Source organism: Lipophrys pholis, assembly GCF_963383615.2.
Source record: "Lipophrys pholis genome assembly, chromosome: 9".
Taxonomy (NCBI): domain Eukaryota; kingdom Metazoa; phylum Chordata; class Actinopteri; order Blenniiformes; family Blenniidae; genus Lipophrys; species Lipophrys pholis.
The window spans coordinates 8,436,640-8,454,484 of NC_137639.1; the positions used below are offsets into that span (position 1 = coordinate 8,436,640).

General features: G+C 42.2%; 1 protein-coding gene across 1 annotated transcript; it reads right to left on the minus strand.

Moving 5' to 3' along the window:
* Positions 1–584: 584 nt before the first annotated feature.
* On the minus strand, positions 585–17,583 carry LOC308114047 (DEP domain-containing protein 1B-like). The gene is made up of 11 exons (XM_080470680.1): positions 17,405–17,583; positions 11,861–12,126; positions 11,638–11,779; positions 9,564–9,691; positions 9,305–9,435; positions 9,173–9,220; positions 6,931–7,071; positions 6,437–6,603; positions 4,618–4,794; positions 2,877–3,059; positions 585–1,421 (listed from the first exon to the last, which is right to left on the minus strand). Exons 1-11 carry the CDS (start codon positions 17,450–17,452, stop codon positions 1,257–1,259), a joined length of 1,596 nt encoding a protein of 531 aa, XP_080326806.1. The 5' UTR covers positions 17,453–17,583; the 3' UTR covers positions 585–1,256.
* Between the last annotated feature and the right edge of the window lie 262 nt (positions 17,584–17,845).

Below are 17,845 nucleotides of genomic sequence, written 5' to 3' on the forward strand. Positions count from 1 at the left end.
TGTGTTTTCCCCTCGTTTCCATGTAGACAGAATCGGGAGTGTTTTCGGGAGCCATGTTGAAAACGTTGCGTTTTCAGCGGCTCTGAACGCCACTGTCGTGTAAACGGACGCCCAAAACACAAGAGAAGTTTTGTGCTTTCACTTGAAAAAGCCGGCGTGTAAACAGGGCCCAAGAAGTAGTCCCTGTGAAGCACGGTGGAGGTATCATCATGATTTGACGCTGCCAACATCGAAGAGAAAATGAATTCATTCTCAACCTCAGCAGTGTGGCTGTCCACCAGACGACTTTCAGCAGGGAGCTAACGTGTTTACGCGTACCTATAAAGTCCAGTTTTTTAGACATGACATGAAGTATAATCATGTGTGTGCAGGGTCCGGTACATCAGATCACATTTCATGGCAGAAAACGTAAGAACGTCATAAGGTTTCACATCCGTGTTCTTGATACTGTTCAGTAGATGGACAAACAGGTTTGCCTCTCGTTAACCAGTCACCCTCCTCCTCCTCCTCATCGGGGTATTTTACAAAAGATACAGTAGTTATCTGATTTATTGATCCTTTCTGACTGAGTTTTTTTTTTTTTTCCTGTTAGAGTCTGAGGACGGGACCTCGACTCTGAAATGTCAGTAACCAAAGAGAACGGATTATCTTCAGCAGATACTGATCAAATCCAGCGAGCGTTTCCCTTTTTAGACAAACCTGATATGTTGACTGGCATCAAGTAACTGTCGATAAATTCAACAGCTTTCAAAAAACTGCTAATAAACTGAAATGCTTCCTCGGCAGTGTACATATAGAAGTCAATTAACAAGAAATACACTGGAATATTCATAATACAGTAATTGATATAATCAACATTTTGTCTTTTCATCATTAACATCCTCTAATGTTAATAATTACCCGTTAATACGTTTGAAATTTCCTTGAGGCTGCTTTTTAGAGCCTCCTAAACACGCAAACAAAAACATTACTGTGTATCAAATATAAAGTTATATCAGTGGCTGTTCTTTAGTGTTAGTGGAACATTATTTCCTCAAAATTCAAGTTTTCTAGCGACAAAATAAGGAGAAAAGTTCCTAAGAAGTCTGTTCATTCATCGACATTTGAGTGAATTTGACCTTTTTTTTCTTTAAACATAAGTTACAATCTCCTTGCTACAAAGTCTGATTAAAATACAAACTGTAGTGGTTAATAAGTACCAGCGGTGGTGCGATTTTGAAGACGCACTGGAAATGTTTCCGGGCTGGAGCGTGGCATCACGCCCTGAAACTCCAGCTCCTCTGAAAAGGCTGGAAAGGTTTCTTCAGGCTGAAGAACATGAGGGGGGGTTTGAGTCGGGAGGTTTTCTCGGGTATGGCGGCAGCTTTGCTTTCCTCGGTGGGAAATCGACTGTGGTAGACTTCTGGGTACGACTTCTGGAACTGCGAGAGGGAGGAAATACGGATTTATTGAGTTTTTGGTGAGACTACTGAAGATATATATATAAGATATAAGATATTTGAATTCAGCAAATCCACATTTGGTCTGTTTATAACTAATTCAAGTGAAACGTCTGCACGCACAAAAAGCTGTTGTGGTCTTTGGTTAACAAGTTTCTCAATACCGATGGCACACGCGGTTCCTATGGCAATGCAATGGGATTAAAAGATGAATATACCTAAAAGAAGAAAATAGCACAAAAGCAGAGGGAGCGTGCCTGTAAAAATCGCACAAAGAAAGACCGGCAACCCGCGCCTGACACTCCTGAATAGATGTGTTGAGGATAAAAGCACTCATTAATGTCTTTGGCTGTGCCCAAGAAGAAGGGATTTCTGGGAAAAGGATAAAATGACTGTACAAGAGACTCAATTTCAAGAGGTACAGGGAGGGTCAATTAGACTGGGGTTGGAGCCTCAATTAGCTTTGCTCGGCCTCTACCTGGAAAGATAGAGCTTAAATAATACCGACCAAATGTTTTTTTATTCATATAACAAGCAAAGAGGACGATTGCTTTCACCTGGAAGAAGATGGTGAACCACGTGTTGCTTTATGGTTCAGAGATGTGTGCCTGTCCACCAATGCAAAGATTTACAGACATTCATTACTCTCAAAGGAAAACAGGGAAGGTGTCAGCGTGAGGAAGATTTATTCTAAATATATTGAAAACAATGCCCTTTGGTTTGACGGACAGGTCTGGAGCAGAATAACTGCGCCCCCTGCAGGACTCGGGCCTCGCGGCCTATAATGAAGGATTTCACCTTGACATTTTGAACGGACGCTCACAAACTACTAATTGTTGTGGAACCGGCCAGCCGCCATGATGGCTGTCCTGTTTTACATTTAAAATGTAATAATATATAAGAGACGGCACAGTGGGCAACTATGTGAAATAATTTTTCTGAAGTATCATTTGTAAGAAATGTAGCTGTGACGAGCTGTCGGCTTTGAATATGTTCCCATGATTTTTTTTTCTGTTAAAATAAAAATTGAATAAAGACATTGTTGGAAAAAAAAACATGGATACACCTACTTCAAACATGCAAGTATGTGTATGCTCTCAAAATATGCAAAAATTACCCCAAATTTGTCAATAAATACTCCAAAATGATCAGTTTAACGAAATTCTAATCAATATTTACCCATCCAAAAATAGAAAAATGACCCAAGTGTCTCCCAAATAACCATAACTGAGCTCTTATTTTTCCCTCCAAATATCTAACAATTGTGACTCAAATTTGCCATAAAATGAAAAAGTAAATAAATAAACAACCCACCACAATCAGATAAAATGTAAAAAAAATAAACCACCCCTCCAGTTGTATCCATGTATAAAGATGTTAAAGTTTATGTCCCTAAAACATAATGAGATTTAGTCATTTCCCATGATGTTCTCGTACCTGTTTGAGTCTTTTCCTCTTGTCCTTGGCAGGAAGCTCTTTGTCTGCGATCAGCCCCTCCAGCAGCTGCTGCAGGGGCGTCTGTGTGCCGATCACCTTCTGCTCCTCACACTCCACCCTGCGGATCTGCTTGCAGAAAGCTGGAGAGGCGCTGAAGTCTGAGTCCGTACCCGCATATTTGATCTGACGAGAGATGTTCCGCAATCAATGAGACATTCTTCAAGAATGAAAGTGTCACTGTTTTTGCTGTGGGTTTTTTTAAGACCCTGTTTATTTGACAATTTCTCAAGCGAAAACGCATCTATTTTTTTGCGTTTTCAGTTTCAGGAGTGGGAGGCACGACACTCTGGGGGCAAACAACGTTGCTGTAGTCCATCTGCTTGCACGTGTGCAGGAGAACGAGCTACTATGGCGCTGGTGCTCGTGTGCAGTAGCAGAATTTCCCCCCGTCTGCACGGCGTCGGAGTGTTTTCGAAAAAAGTTACATTTTCAGTGGCTTGGGGCACCGTTGTCGTGCCAACGGAAACCCAAAACACTATGAAAGTTTTCTGTTTTCACTTGAAAACGACGCTTAAACGGGGCGTAAGCGGCTGCCAGCTTATTCTTTATGAATATCTTTTCAAATGTCTATAATCAACAGAAAGGAGGTTTAAAAAAAAGGCCTTAATAGGACACAATAGGACCCGAAGGGAAACTGTGTGTGTACATATCAGGGGGGAATCAAACAACTCCAAATGACTATAAAAAATAAATTAACCATTAACTTACACTACAACTAATGGCCACAATATCATTCACGCAAGTCCAGCTCCTCATTAACGCTAATATCTAACTGGCCAATCATAGGGCAGGAATTCATCCAAGCGTGGTATGAATGCTTCAGATGACCTTCAGAAAAACAAATCAGCATTACAGGGAAGGTTTAAAGCACCCCGTTGAAATGCTCTCACTCAGAATTAAAGCAGCTCTGAAGGCAGAGCTGCGACGAGCAGGCGTACCAGGTGTGCAGGTTTCTGCTCCGGTGGGATAAGCCGGTTACTTTCTGCATTAAATCCAAGAGACCCCGTGTGTGCTATGCAACCGTATTCATCCAATCAAACAGAAGCTCATTTGTAGTCCAAGCTGACTACTAATACGGCGTTCTGCGTTTTCTGCTGGCGTCGGCTGAAACCCGAGTTTCACACGAGTGCATGCGGGGAAAGAAATTGCCAAGCCGCCGCCGTCGCTCCATGAAGCTGATGTAGAAACGCTTGAAGAGAGCTCTCCCGGAGCCTCTTTGACACAGATGAGCATGACGCCGGGTTTCTTGTCTCCCCCTCCTCTCAAACCCGCAGGATTTCCACCGACATGAAATCGTCCAGCAGAAGATGATGTAATTAAAAGTATCGGATGTACACGGGCTTGAGTTATGACTGTGATCTTAAAGGGGCAGGAAGGTGGAATGACTGAAATCATGACGGATATGGAGACGTGTTTCCCACCGCAATGAATGGAGGGACGTCTGACTCTAATGCCCCTGCAATTATACTGTTCAGCATTAGAATACTTTCTATGTGTCTTATTATAGGGAACATATATTGCTGTGATTAATTCATCATACATAATCATGATAGAAATGTGATTTCCTACAAGTACTGATTTAGGGAAAAAAATTAAAAATAAAAAGTTAACCGGGAAATCTCAAGCTGAAAACCTTTGCTCCGCACGGGGCTTGTTTGGCGTGTGCAGGCGGCGTGCTGACCTGAGCCCTCTTCAGGTGGGACAGGTGCTCCTCGACCTGGCGGCGCAGCTTGATGGGAACCTGGAAAATGCTGCTGTGGTGCTCCATCATGAAGGTCACCAGTTTGGTGGCGAGCAGCTCGTCCAGGTCCATGTCGTCCGCCGAGCCCAGGACGCACTGAGAGAACATCTGCACCATCTGGCCATATGACGGAGGAGTCAAAATAAAAATGAAGACTGTGGAAAATGACACCTTCATTTCTAGTTGTTTTTTTTTTTCTTAACCACCTGCAGCCTTTTTCCTTGATACTAGATTATGTCGGGAAGCTGCGTCTCCTCAAGTAGTAAATTCACTTTGTGAAACGAGTAATGGACTCCGCCACTTTAAAAGATGCTGAACATTCACTTTTTGGTTTGGGTTTCATGAGGCGACTCGCTCCCACTGCGTCTGAGCGTGCAGTGGATTCGAGATCAGGGATGTCAAACATCAAGCCCGTCGGCCAAAATCCAACTCAGGGTGAGGCTTTGTTTTTTTTGGGGACATTTCACAGTATTTCGTTACACTGCATCATTAAAATGTGTTTCATATTGTGATTGTAGTCATTTTCAGCATAAATTGTGTGGCTTTGTGAAAATCTAAACATTTTCATCACGTATCAAGTTTGACTTTAAAGGTTATGATGGCACTATTTTACCCATCCCGCCCACTAAAGATGAAACCAGGCTGCACGTGGCCCCCTGAACTGAAATTAGTTTGACGCCGCTGTTCTCCATAAATGCACTGCGTCACTGGAATATCCCGGGTTCAAATGCAGTCATGGGGGACTCTATGTTGACTATTTACATGTTTTCCTGAGTAAAAACATGCATCCGGGGTTAATTGCCGACTCCGTGCGTCAGCGAAGGGATCGGCTGTGGAGCTGTAATAAATCTTGTTATAAATTATGCAACGCTCGGGGACCTGGAGGTTCCCTTCAAGGTGCAACTGCTTTCACTGTTCGTCCTTCATTCTGTGACCATGAGGTCCAAGTGCTTACACTATCTGAGTAAAGGAGCATTGATTTCTTTTTTTAATATCATGATTGCTTGAAATGAAAGTTGAACTATTAACAGACATCTTTTGCTGAGCCGCAGCTGGCCCTGGAGATTTTCAACCTGCGCTGAAGCATTTCGATCATATCTGTCCTAATTCTGCGCCACAGAATGCCCTTTTTACAGTTCTTCAGTCGTCTCAAAGCACTGAAAACTGATGGAAACACACAGAAGACAGACACATGAACACACGTTTGAAACAACCGGCGTTGAGATTAGAAGATGAGCCTCTTTAGTAAAGAGTGTTTTATACGTCTCTTTAACAAGAGTGTGTTTGCAAGCATTACTTGTGTCTTGTTAGGTCATAGGACAAGGGTGTAAAATATTTACCATCGGGTATATGTGTCACGTTGTAATTATCAAACAGTGGAGAATAATTAATAAGTAGCAAGACTAATGTATTCCCAGTTATCTTGTTCGCAATCTGGGCAACTCAAGTCCGCAAGCTTCTGCTCCTTTGTTTCTTTGTACAAGAGAACACGCTGACTGCCCGTTCAGTATCCGGTAGAGACATCAGGAGACTATTTGGTGCCTGGTTATTCATGGTAGCGAGCACTAAATCTCTTTTATTATCTCTCGTTATGAGGTTCATAAATGTAAAAGTAATCTCGGGCCTCGTTTCGGCATTACATCACGTGTTTACTGTTGTGCCCTTGTGCGTCGCCATCTGGTTCACTGGACTCTGGAAAGGTGAAAGGCAGTACAAAGCTGTAAAGTGCAGTCAGCAAAACAAGCGGGAGGGTGTCTACCAGAGTGCGGGTAGCGATGGCGTCGTTGAGTGGAGGGAGATGGACGTTTTGACAGACGCGGGCCATGAGGCGCAGCAGAAGCTGCAGGCGTCTCCGGTTGGGCGGCGGCAGCAGCAGAGAGCTGAGCTGCAGGGCCTCGGTGGCCGCCACCTGGACCGGCAGCAGACCTGCAGCCACGGAGAACCGGCTCAAAAAGGAAGCAAAGCACTCAAGTCTGCACCAGCAGAGGCAATGCACAGGTTGTTTAGTGCAGGGGCCTGCAAGCCTTATGACCAAAAGACCGGTCTCACAATTTTACGCCCCCCAAAAATTTGTCTGGAGCCACAAAACATGCCAACTAAAGTGTCAAAGGTACAATTTTAATGTATTACCTTTTTAGCTGTTGTGGCCATTTATTTTAAAGGTCACCCACCCCGCCCCCGCCCCACTGCTTTAGCCATTTTATACATCTTGGCTTCGATACTACCGTGCATCCACTTAAGTAAGGCACTCACTGAGAATGTTCACAAAGACTTCGTAGAGATGGAAGGTCAGCAGAGGTTCTTTCAGTCTCTGGAAGTAGTCGGCAACCGTTTTCAGAACATCCCTCTCGAAGCCTGGGTACACGGGCTGTTTGCTGTCGTTCCCATTTGGCCCTGAGGAGAAATCACAGGAAGTTCATTGTTAATCCTCACAAGGACTGACAAACACACCAGCATATAAATACACGTCGGCACATATCCATCTTCTTTACAACGTAAGGTTGCTCGAACCGACCTCAGCTGAAGATGTACAAAATGAGCAAACACAGAGACAGAGAGCGAGTTAAACATGCATCACCAGGGGGCCTAATCTGACCTGCAGGACGAGCCTCATCGTGCGAAGCTGGTGATGACTATTTTATCGGGAAATGAGCCGAGAGATCAGTGATGTCACAGTAAAAGCAACCTCAGCGTTTGGGCATTCGCATTAAAAAGACAAACTGTGTCAACTTTGTGACTGAATGCATGCTGAAGGCTGCAGAAGTGCTGCACGCTGAGAGGAGACGGGCTTTTCCCCAAAAGGAGCCTGAAGAGTTCAAGAATTTGTTGTCGTTGCAAAAAAACTGGCAGGGGAGGACTTGTTCTGGCTTGTCAGTGTATTTGGCACCGGGAAGCATCTTTCTAAAGGACAGAAATTCTGGAAGTTCTTTTATTCTCATGGAAAATTTCAGTTTAGATTTTTTAGTAAAAATATACAAATTCTTATAAATTTTTTTTTTTAATTATGTACTGATCCCTCTTTGCACTTAAACAGAGAAATAATTTGAAACTATCCTGTTATAGATAATTATAGCATTTTTCTACTGGTCAGGCCTTTGAGTTGGGCTGTATGTAGCTTTTGAACTAAAATGATTTTGACATAACTAAAGTAGGCCCCGTTTACACGACAACATGTCAAGTGAAAAAAACATTTTTTTTTTATTTCCGTTTCAGAGGAGTTTCACCTTTTTGTTTTTTTAACCATGTCCGTTTACACGGAAAGGGCAGAAATGCTGAAAGCGATGCAGTTTTCATGTGTGGCCACTCGTGGGTGCTGTTGGGTTGTTATTTTTAAACCACACACATCAGTGGCGGCTGGTGACAAATTAAGGTGGGGCTCTTCATCATTATTCACTTTCAGCCAATGTCTTTATTTAAATACAGTCCGTTTCTAAACCACATCACAACAATTTTGTCTCTTTTAGATTGAGAGAGGCCCCCAGTGATAAAACATTATATTTCTTTGAAACAGCTCGTGAATAGAGAGCACTTAATTTAGACTCTTTTATGAACATACTTGTAAACAAACACAAGCAGATGCTTCATTAGTCCCTTTTAGAAAATTCATGTGTTTTGGGGCTGGTTTACTTAAAATGACAGTTAGTCTGAGTTTAGGGAAAACAAAAGCTATATCAGGTATATTTTCTAACAACACATCAATCCATCTTTCAAAGCATTTTAGAATGCTCTCTTCTCTTTTATTGAAGATTATCTATAGAAAATTAGGTGAATAGAGTTCAGGGCTCTATTCTTCCTTTGTTGGCATAAACATATTTTGACAGCATTACGGTTTATTAACACACACACATATATATATATATATCTTTTGTAACCTTCTTGCTCCTACCAGCGGGGTGGCGCCCTGGCGCCCTCTATTGGCCAGCCACCGCTGGTGCCTACACACACTGCCAATGGGGAGTAGACGGACGCTCATATGAACACACGACAGAGTTAGATTGATCTTACGGGTGACTCTCAACTATAAAACCACCAAGACCCAGGATGTTATTGTCTATCTACTCTCACATGTGCTGAAGAAATATTTACACAGAGTCAGTGTTTTCAAAAAGTTCCACTTTAGTAGCCATTTTTTTGGTGAAAAGTTGCATTTTCCGAACACCGTTGTCGTCTAAATGGACGTCAAAAACGCAATAAATGTTTTCTGCTTTCACTTGAAAACGTTGTTGTGTAAACGAGGCCTTAAGAGTCCAGTTCACCTCGTTTGCACGTCAAAGTGTGAACTCAAATCACACCGCAGTCGTCTCACTGTTAAACCCTACGTTCAGATATTCTTTCACAAATAAAGCACTCTGGAATGAAGTTTCATAAAACTTGAACAAATATAGCATGGGTTCCCGCCACTCTAAGGTCACGGTCTATAAATATGTCGAGCCTGCTCCAAAGCAGATGCTGTTTTTCATTTCTTTTTAAATCCCCTGTAAAGACGCATACTCACAGTTCGCCAGGCATTTCATCGCCGATACCACCCAATACGGCATGTCCTCTGCAGACGCAAAGAGAAGAACATTTCATTAGATTACAGCCATAACAAAACAAAAAAACTATACTGTGATCAGCTGCACCTCACCGGCTTTGTTCTCCAGGACCACGATGCCCGTTTTATTAACACTGAAAACGTTGTGAACGATGTGCTTTCCGTTCACGTGCGCCGGGTTTAAAACTCCGGCCAGCGTCTGCAGGCCCAGCGCACTCTGTAAACTGAAGCACCAGGATCACAGCGGAGGGGAAGGGAGGGGGAAGGGAGGGGGAAGGGAGGGGGAAAATACCGTTTTGAAAACACAAAACAAGCCATGTGGCGGTACGGTGCGCAGGAAGTGGGGACGTACTGTGCGATCGTCATTGATTTCCAGATGTGGTCGACTTGTTTTGAGGTCACCTCCTTCCTGCGTATCAGTTTGCATTCGTGCAAATCGCCGATCGCGACGCTGTGTCTTTTGTTCCACAAATCTGAAGACTGGAAAAAAAAAAAGAAAAAAGAAAAAAAAAAGGCAGACTTTTGTTTGAAGACATCAGGTAACATGTCTCGAATCTATCTGAACATTTATTTCTCTCGTCCGTGTTAAACGTCTGAGACTGACAATGTTCCCAGTTCTGCATCCAACACAAATACATAGAAAGTTTTTATAGAATCTCCTCTGACATACCGTGAAGAATTAGTCGGCTCACCGATTTAATTGAATAATCTGTAATCTGCCAACAAGATGTACGACTGACGCTGATGTTGACTGCTTTTGTTATCAGCTCAAACGTACATCAAGAAGTTTGAAGTGTTTTAACCCCAAATCTTCCCAAACATACAGAATAAGACTCTGGCATTGTGTACTGGGATTTTTTTTAAATGTAATAACACGAAGAAAAAAAAGAAAAACAAAAGGGCAAAATGAGCACAAGTCACCTAAAGTCTTTTTCTTTCAGTTTATCTGACAGGACTGTAACGTCCTGAAAATAATCCCAATACATTTTTATTTTATTATACTGGGATCGACATTTTCTACAACTCAAGTGTGCTAAACATATGGCCCGTGGGCGAGAACTGGCCCGCAAGAGGGTCCAGACACTATTTTCCAGAAGGGTTGCATGGGATTTTACATATGGTTCACACATCTGTGAAGCAGGAACTGAAGGAAATTATTGAACCAGAAAGAAGCAACAGAAACGTTTTTTTAGACTCCCTCTCAGTCTTCAAGTGAGTGACCGTACAACTCGAGAAAGAAAATCCTCAAAACGTCCTGTAACACCTCATCAAAAGCCCATTGAAACTAATCTACCCTCTTGTTTATGGGGCATATCATAAAACTAAAGTGAACATTAGCACCAGAAATGCATTAGTTAATGGCTGCGTTACATTAAATTGTCCTTCTCGTATATTAAGCTGCGAAGCTTTCAGATGGAGCGTTAGGAAAATGACCGCATTAGGCAGTAATTAAAATTAAGAACCTGCTTAAGGTTATTTCTTGCTACTTCTGTTCCCGTAAAACTAAATCTTTAAGAGGGCTGCACTGATCCACCTTTTTTCATTTCCGATCCGATCCCGATACTTGAATTTGGATATCTGCGGATACCGATACTATTCTGTAGCTCTGCTTGCTTTAATATGATTATTATCATTATTGTTGATTTTATATGAGGCTGTAATAAACTCCTCTCTACAGTAAATTATAAAATGTACGAACGTACATTTGTATTCTCTCAAAAGGCAACTTCAGGTTAGTATACGGTCAGAAAAGGAAGCAGTACAAACTATTTTTGTTCAATTTGGACAATGTGGGGGTCTGGGTGACGTCATCATCTCATAATAAACTCGTTCAATCCTTAAAACCTCAGAATCACTTTATTAATCCCTGGGGAAATTCCTTGGCAACGCAGCACAAACAGCAATTCTTTGCAGCTCAAACCGCAGCACGAACGATTGGGACTATTTTCACAAAGTTTTGCGGAGTCGGGGGCAGCTTCACGGAGGTGTGAATCGCCTGCTACAGCGCGGAGGAGCTGCTTTTCATTGTTGTGATGCCGCGGTCACTGCCGTTCTCCTCGGCGAGCTGGCGTTTTAAAACAATGACGCCTGGCGGCAGAGCGGCCGCCTGCTTTAACCGTGTTTTGAGCGGAAAATACATCCAAACAGCAGACATGTTGTCATGAAAAGGTGGATGGCCGCAGTGCTGCTTCGCTCGCCGGCTACAAACTGTGGAACGGATTTCCTGACTCATTAGTCCGCGTCTTACTGAGACCCGCCTCCATTCAGGAAATCCATTCCACACTCTGCAGCCGGCGAGCAGAGCAGCCTGCAGGGAATCCCTTGAGGCTCGGGGAGCGGAAATCTCCACAGATTGGATCGGAAGTTTCCGATGTTGGTATCGGAACCCGATACCGAATCGGATCGGCCCCATCCCTAGTTCTCACCATGGCTGACTTCAGAGGTGCGAGGTTGTCCCGCTGTGGCAGTTCCTCGTAGTCGTCCCAGCGGATGAGCCTGGGCAGATCGCCGCCGTCTCTCAGCAGAGGCCTCGTTGGAAAGGATTTGAGTGGCGACAGTGTGGGGAACCTGGCGATGGATCAACGGCAGCGGGTTAAAGCCACGCCGAGGGTACGTGCTGACACGTAACACAGGACGGCGAGGTTTTACCTGTACAGGTGGCCGCCATCCTCAAAGTCCTCGGTGCCGTGGCGCCCCTTGACGTCCTCGATGACGTGCGCCTTGAGGAACTTCCTGAGCAGCTGCAGGGTCTGGTAGCGAGTCACCTCCGGTCCAAAGTTGTAGTTGTGCCTCAGCAGCTCGTGGAGGTAATCCACGGCCTCGGAGCCCGTGAAACTGCAGTCGTAGTAGCGGAAGTGCGCCCAGTGCCTCCTCAGTGGCATGCCCCCCCGAAATAGCTTGATGGTTTCATTCCACTGCGAGGCAGGAAGGAACAGAGTGCAGCGTGAGATTGTCAAACTGAGAATCCAAAAAAAAAAAAAAAAAAAAACCCAGCTACAATCCAAAACCACCTCAGATTGTACATTTGATACAGGTCACATAGTCTTGTCAATGATTTTGCAAGAACTCTATTAATATAGGTCCTGATACTTTTGCTATCATTTTTTTTTTTTTTTTAGGTACAATATATATATTGGTTTAATGAGAATAAATTTTAAGTAATGAGTCAAAGGAGACAAAAGATGCCATCTCAAAAATCTAAATCTAAAGTCAGCTAGTTATCCAACTCTCACCAGCCTGCTTAGTCCTGCAATACAAGTTTCCGCCACAAGATGGTGTAATGAGTCACTCAAACTAGCTCTTAGCTGGTAAACACTGGCGTATCGTAGCGGTTGCTCATTTGGCAACGGGCTACAAAGAGAAAGTATACATTTTTATTTTCAAAATGTACATTTACATTTCTGTCACAGTCCCCCCATCCCCTCAATACACCGTGAAAGAATTATGTTGCTTAAAACCGGTCCATAGTGCAAAAAGGGTTAGGGAGCACTGGTGCATGATGAGGACGTACAAACTATTTACCCAACAACTGATCACTGAAAAAAAAGAGCCAACAATGCAAAACGAAAGAGACCCAATATTAGTGAAATGTTCTTTGTTTTGAATAATCCATCCAGGTCCAAGTGGTTAAGGATAAATTACCCTTTTTACTGGCAATCTCTTAAAATTTTGAAGATCACATAAAATTACTGCGAACTCCATTTCCATTCGCCTCCACACCATTTCCACCAATGTCTGATCTCTCCTTGGGACTTTTTTCTGCCCTCGACTGCCGTCCACTCTCAATCACACAACTGGAATGAGGTCATTTGTCGGCACCGACAATATCTGATATCTAACAAGTTAGATAACCCCTGGACAGCTTTGCTAAAATAGAAAGCGCAGGAGTGGATGAGGCGATAAAATGTGGTTTAGTGAACGTTCATGGCAACTCTGAGAGTCGTCGCCGCGGTTATCACAGCCTACTATCGTCTCCTTGTCTGGATTACTTTTCGGTATGTAAGGTGATCTACGTGCTCGGGTTTGTCCTGGCCTCGCAGTTTCCAGTCAGTAGAGAATGACAGGAGCGTCCTAGAGAGCCATAAACATATCACATAAAGATGTTCAACGAAGCAACAACACTGGAATATTTAGAAAAGTACCAATTTCCTCCAGGGACCCGCGGGTGGGTGGGGGGGGAACTTTTTGGATTTATTTTTATCTGTAGCTTTCTATGTATTGCAGCTCAAGTATTCCCATAGTTACTCATAACTTATCAATGAAAACCCCATAAAGTCTTCTTTCTCAGGAATAGCTCGAAGGAGACGCAGCCCTGGACAACATAGCCACTACACACACAAAAATAAAAGTAGGTCCCAGGAGGTTATTCAAAAAAAATAAAATAGCCTGTTTAATACCAGGTTTTGGCAACAATTCATACATCTGACATGTTCATTTTTCATGCACTATCATAGATCATAGATAACAGCGTTTACACTAGATAGATAATGAGATCATAACGAGGAAGCGCCACAAAACCGCATATATAATGACAACCCGTTACACTTCATGTTGACTATGGATTCCTTGTACATTTGTGAGTCTATGTCCATCAACTTTTAGTTCAGTTTCAGTAACCACCAATCAATTTATGTATGCTCAAGTTGCTGATAACTGCCTCTAGAGTCATCCTACAGATAAATCTAAAATTTCGTAAGGTTGCAAAGGGTGTCCAACAAGACCCAGTAATGGTTCCTGTTCTGGTGACATTGCATCCGTTTCCACTGTAACTGGGTGTAAAATTAAACTTCACTTTTCTGATGATACATTTCTGGCTGATGGAAATCTCTTCAATACTGTTTTGCTGGTTGAAAAGTTGACATGTGTTAAATCCAGATTAAAACCAAATTCAATCAACGAATGATCAGGGCTCAAATGCATAAACATCAAATGATGTCATGTTATACAGGCACTGTGGTATTTGAAACCGATTTCGTGAGCAAACTTGGGCAAAAGAATAATTCCTGCTCCCCACGTCTTTGCAGAAAATGTATTTATGAGGCAACCTTTTCCATACAATTTTTAGATTATTGTGGCATCTGTCTTGAACAGGCATGCTCCAGCAGCCACTTTAAAACCCCCCATTACCCTGTTTTCCACTCATTGTCGCTGACGTTTAGAACATTTATAGCTGCACCCTCGACAAAAAGGCTGAGTGCTTCTCTCTTACTGACAGGTGAAATTTGAACATGGAATTATTTGAGCGTCGGTCGACTGTTCCGTCTCTGGGGGGTGTTTTTGTGCTCAAATATTCCCATCAAGACGGCCACCATGCTGTTTCCAGTCTTACACATCAAGTTGGTTCTGTCACTACCGGATCAGCGGCCCAGTTGCGCATGCGTGGCGGTGAGTCGACTCCGACAAAATACCTGAAATGGTTTGCCAGAGACGTTTCAGGGATTTTGAGTCAACCTGCGCTGCACATGGGTTCATTCCTTTAAAACTTTTAATCAGATTAATCGTGATGATTGATTAATCTGTGTTAATTAAACGCATAAATTTTGACAGCCCCAGTTTTATTAATAGTGTTATTATTGAAGAGATTATTTCTAACATTAATTCTAGGTTTGTTCGCAGGGGGCTGCAGATGAAAAAAAAAGCTACGGTTAAAATCTGGTACGAAGCATCTTTTCTTCAAGATTAATGTTTTTGTACACGGTCCCTGAAAAATAAACCAAATAAAAAAATGTTTAAAATAAACTGCGTGGACCATCCTTCATTTCCAGGGATTACAATTCCGCAAAACACTATTTGAAAATGGTCAGCAAGGCAAAACTTATTTATAGTTTCATTCCAATTCATTTGCCAGGTTACTTTTAAGCGCCACAGTCGCCACAGGATTAGGATTAAATAAGTCTGTATTTTTTCCTTCCCTCTGGCGAGACACAGAAAGCTAATGCCGAATATGAAAACAGAATGTGCTATCACTAAATAATGTATTATTTTGTTGGTGTGTGCCTTACTTATTTTGATGTTTTTACTTGTTTGTTTCTTTTCTTTCCTCTTGTTTTTACATTTTCGAAATAAAAAGCCATTCATTCAGTCTTCATACAACCCGAGGACAGGAAGCATTCAGAGCTGCAAGGTGCAGTCATGAGTGCAAACGCAACATTAAATGGACGAATAACAAGAATATTTTTTTTCCCCATTGAAGATCAGAGCGGTGATTTGTACAATTCAAAGAGCATCTTAAAAGTGTTACATCCCCACATTTCAGTGTTTTAGGGATGCTGCAGCGTTTATGGATTATTAAAAATTTACAAATGGGTCCGAGAGACAAATAAAAAAGCAAATAAAAGCAAAGCAACAAATAAAATAGGAACCATACTAGGCTGCTGAATTTCAAGAGAGTCGTCAAATTTAAGGCCAGTTTCAAAACAATAAAGATTCTCTGCTCTGGCTAATCTGAAGTTAACTTCAAGCTTGAAATAATTAGATACATTTTTTTATTTTTTTTAAAATCAAAACCAGTGTCAAAAAGGAAAGACAACAATATCCTGAGGAAAGAAAGTGATTTACAAGAATTATGTCCTATGCCGAGGTCTCGTCTCTGTGGTATTTAATTAAAAGGATCCGTGTTTAATGTCGTGTGCACAAAAGCAATAAAGTGGATCTTTAAAATATATAGTTTTGTGTCATCCCTTCTAAACCAACAAGACTCTGAATGGAAGATTTTAGCTTGTTTCAGCAGCTTCTGCTACACCATGGTATCATAGACACATGAATAAAAGAGAGTCTCTTTTCATGGTAAATGTGTGAGTACAAATGTATTATGATTCTGCACCGATGTACATTTGCATACTAATGTAATGACCTTAGTATTCACCAGTTTCTGTAGTCTGCAATTATACAATAATGAGATCCTCTGAAGTCTTTACAATTTTGTGAAACACCACAATTTGTAGACAAAGTCTTTATATATTGGTGAATCCAAACGAATCCACCGTTATAAAAAGAGGTTTTTAAATGCAGTTACGATGCTGTTATTTGTATTAATAGGCTGGAGCCGTATCCTCCAGCTCTTACTTTTGTACTTTTCCCAACTGCTTTGAGATTAGGTGTTGCTTTAATCATCTAATATCGCTAATGAAATAGGAATATGTTTTACCTTGGAGATATGTTGGCTAAGCTCTATTGTGAATAAAACATGTTGGTTAAATATAAAGCCGCATAGACCTTCAAAGGGGTCCATTCTGGCCTCTAGGGTTTACTGGAGTTTGCAATATTGTTGTAGTAAAGACCATCTAACCCCAGACCAACACAAGACCAAAACCAAAGCGTGTCAAGACAAAGACTTTAAAGGGACTGAAGCCTTGACGAGACCACCTAACCTGAGTCGAGACCAGGACCAGAGGATCCCAAGACTTTAAGGGGCTGAGAATAAGTTATGCCCCACATGTTGAAAATGTGGTGTTGACACTACGGCTGTTCTCTAGAAACACTAAAACACTAGAATGCAGTGTTTTAGAAGGAGCGGCAGACATGACAAAACTGAGAGCTGAGCTGATGGAGCAGTGATGTAGCAGTGACGTAGCACTGTATACAACCCCGTTAACAAACGTGGCATCAGCATCAAGGACATGCTGAGGAGGTGCATTCATAAAGACATGCATGCTGAATCCTGCAAAAATCCAGAAAATTAAGAATATACACTTGATTGAATGTAAACTTTCTCTTACCACGAACACTAGATGGTTATTTATTGTATTTATGATATTTATTATGTGGTTTATAGGTTATTTCTTCTATGCTATGGTGTTTTCTAAGTTTCTATGGTTGTTTTTCCATGAACTACTCAGTGTGTGCTGTTTTAATTGAACTGTATGTGGTTATATGTTGGTTTGTATATCACACATTTCCATGTTTTGGGGGGATTTTGAGACATAGATAGAGAGGATTTATTGAATTAAAAACTCAACAGGTTGAATTACAGTACTAATACAGTATTAAAGAAGCTGGAATCTACAGTCGATCTCAGTGTGTGGAGGTAACAAGTGTACACAGATTTAGCCGTAAACACACGGGACATAAAGTAGTTATATAACCTCAATAGCTAGAAATAAAGTGATGAATTATTCCACGATTTGGTACACTAACATGATTATATACTAATAACGACGCTCCGTGTTGCGTCGACACGTCGCTGCTACTCACCAGTTTCGTGGCCCTGTACGGACCAGGCCCGATAACTTTACCCTCCATTCTGTTACAGGAGTCCCGCTTCACTTCGACATGAAGAGACGGGACTTAATAAAAAGCCAAATAAAAAAGAATTAGAGGAGGAAAACACGGCGAGTCCTGGCACGTTAACGTTCCTGCCAACTTTGAATCTCCTGCGTCACACCGTCCGAGCTTGCCGATTGGACAGCGAGGCGAGCACGTGACGAGGATGCGTCATTACGTTGGGTGGGGCAGGGGCGGTTCGAGAGAGTTCTTAGGAAGAGGGCACAGAGGGGCACCAAGGGTTAAGGGAGGGTGGCAGTTTATTATTTGTTTCTACTTGATTCTGTGGGGATAAATAATGTTTGTGGCTTCTTGATTATTCAGAGTTAACATTAAACACAGTGGACAAGGCTTCAAGTCAAATTGGAACTT

Coding starts and splice junctions, on each gene's coding strand:
- LOC308114047 (XM_080470680.1), bottom strand. CDS start 17,452: ATGGAGGGTAAAGTTATCGGGCCTGGTCCGTACAGGGCCACGAAACTG. Junction 12,127..17,404: donor CGTACAGGGCCACGAAACTG/GTGAGTAGCAGC, acceptor CCTGCCTCGCAG/TGGAATGAAACCATCAAGCT. Junction 11,780..11,860: donor GATGGCGGCCACCTGTACAG/GTAAAACCTCGC, acceptor ATCCATCGCCAG/GTTCCCCACACTGTCGCCAC.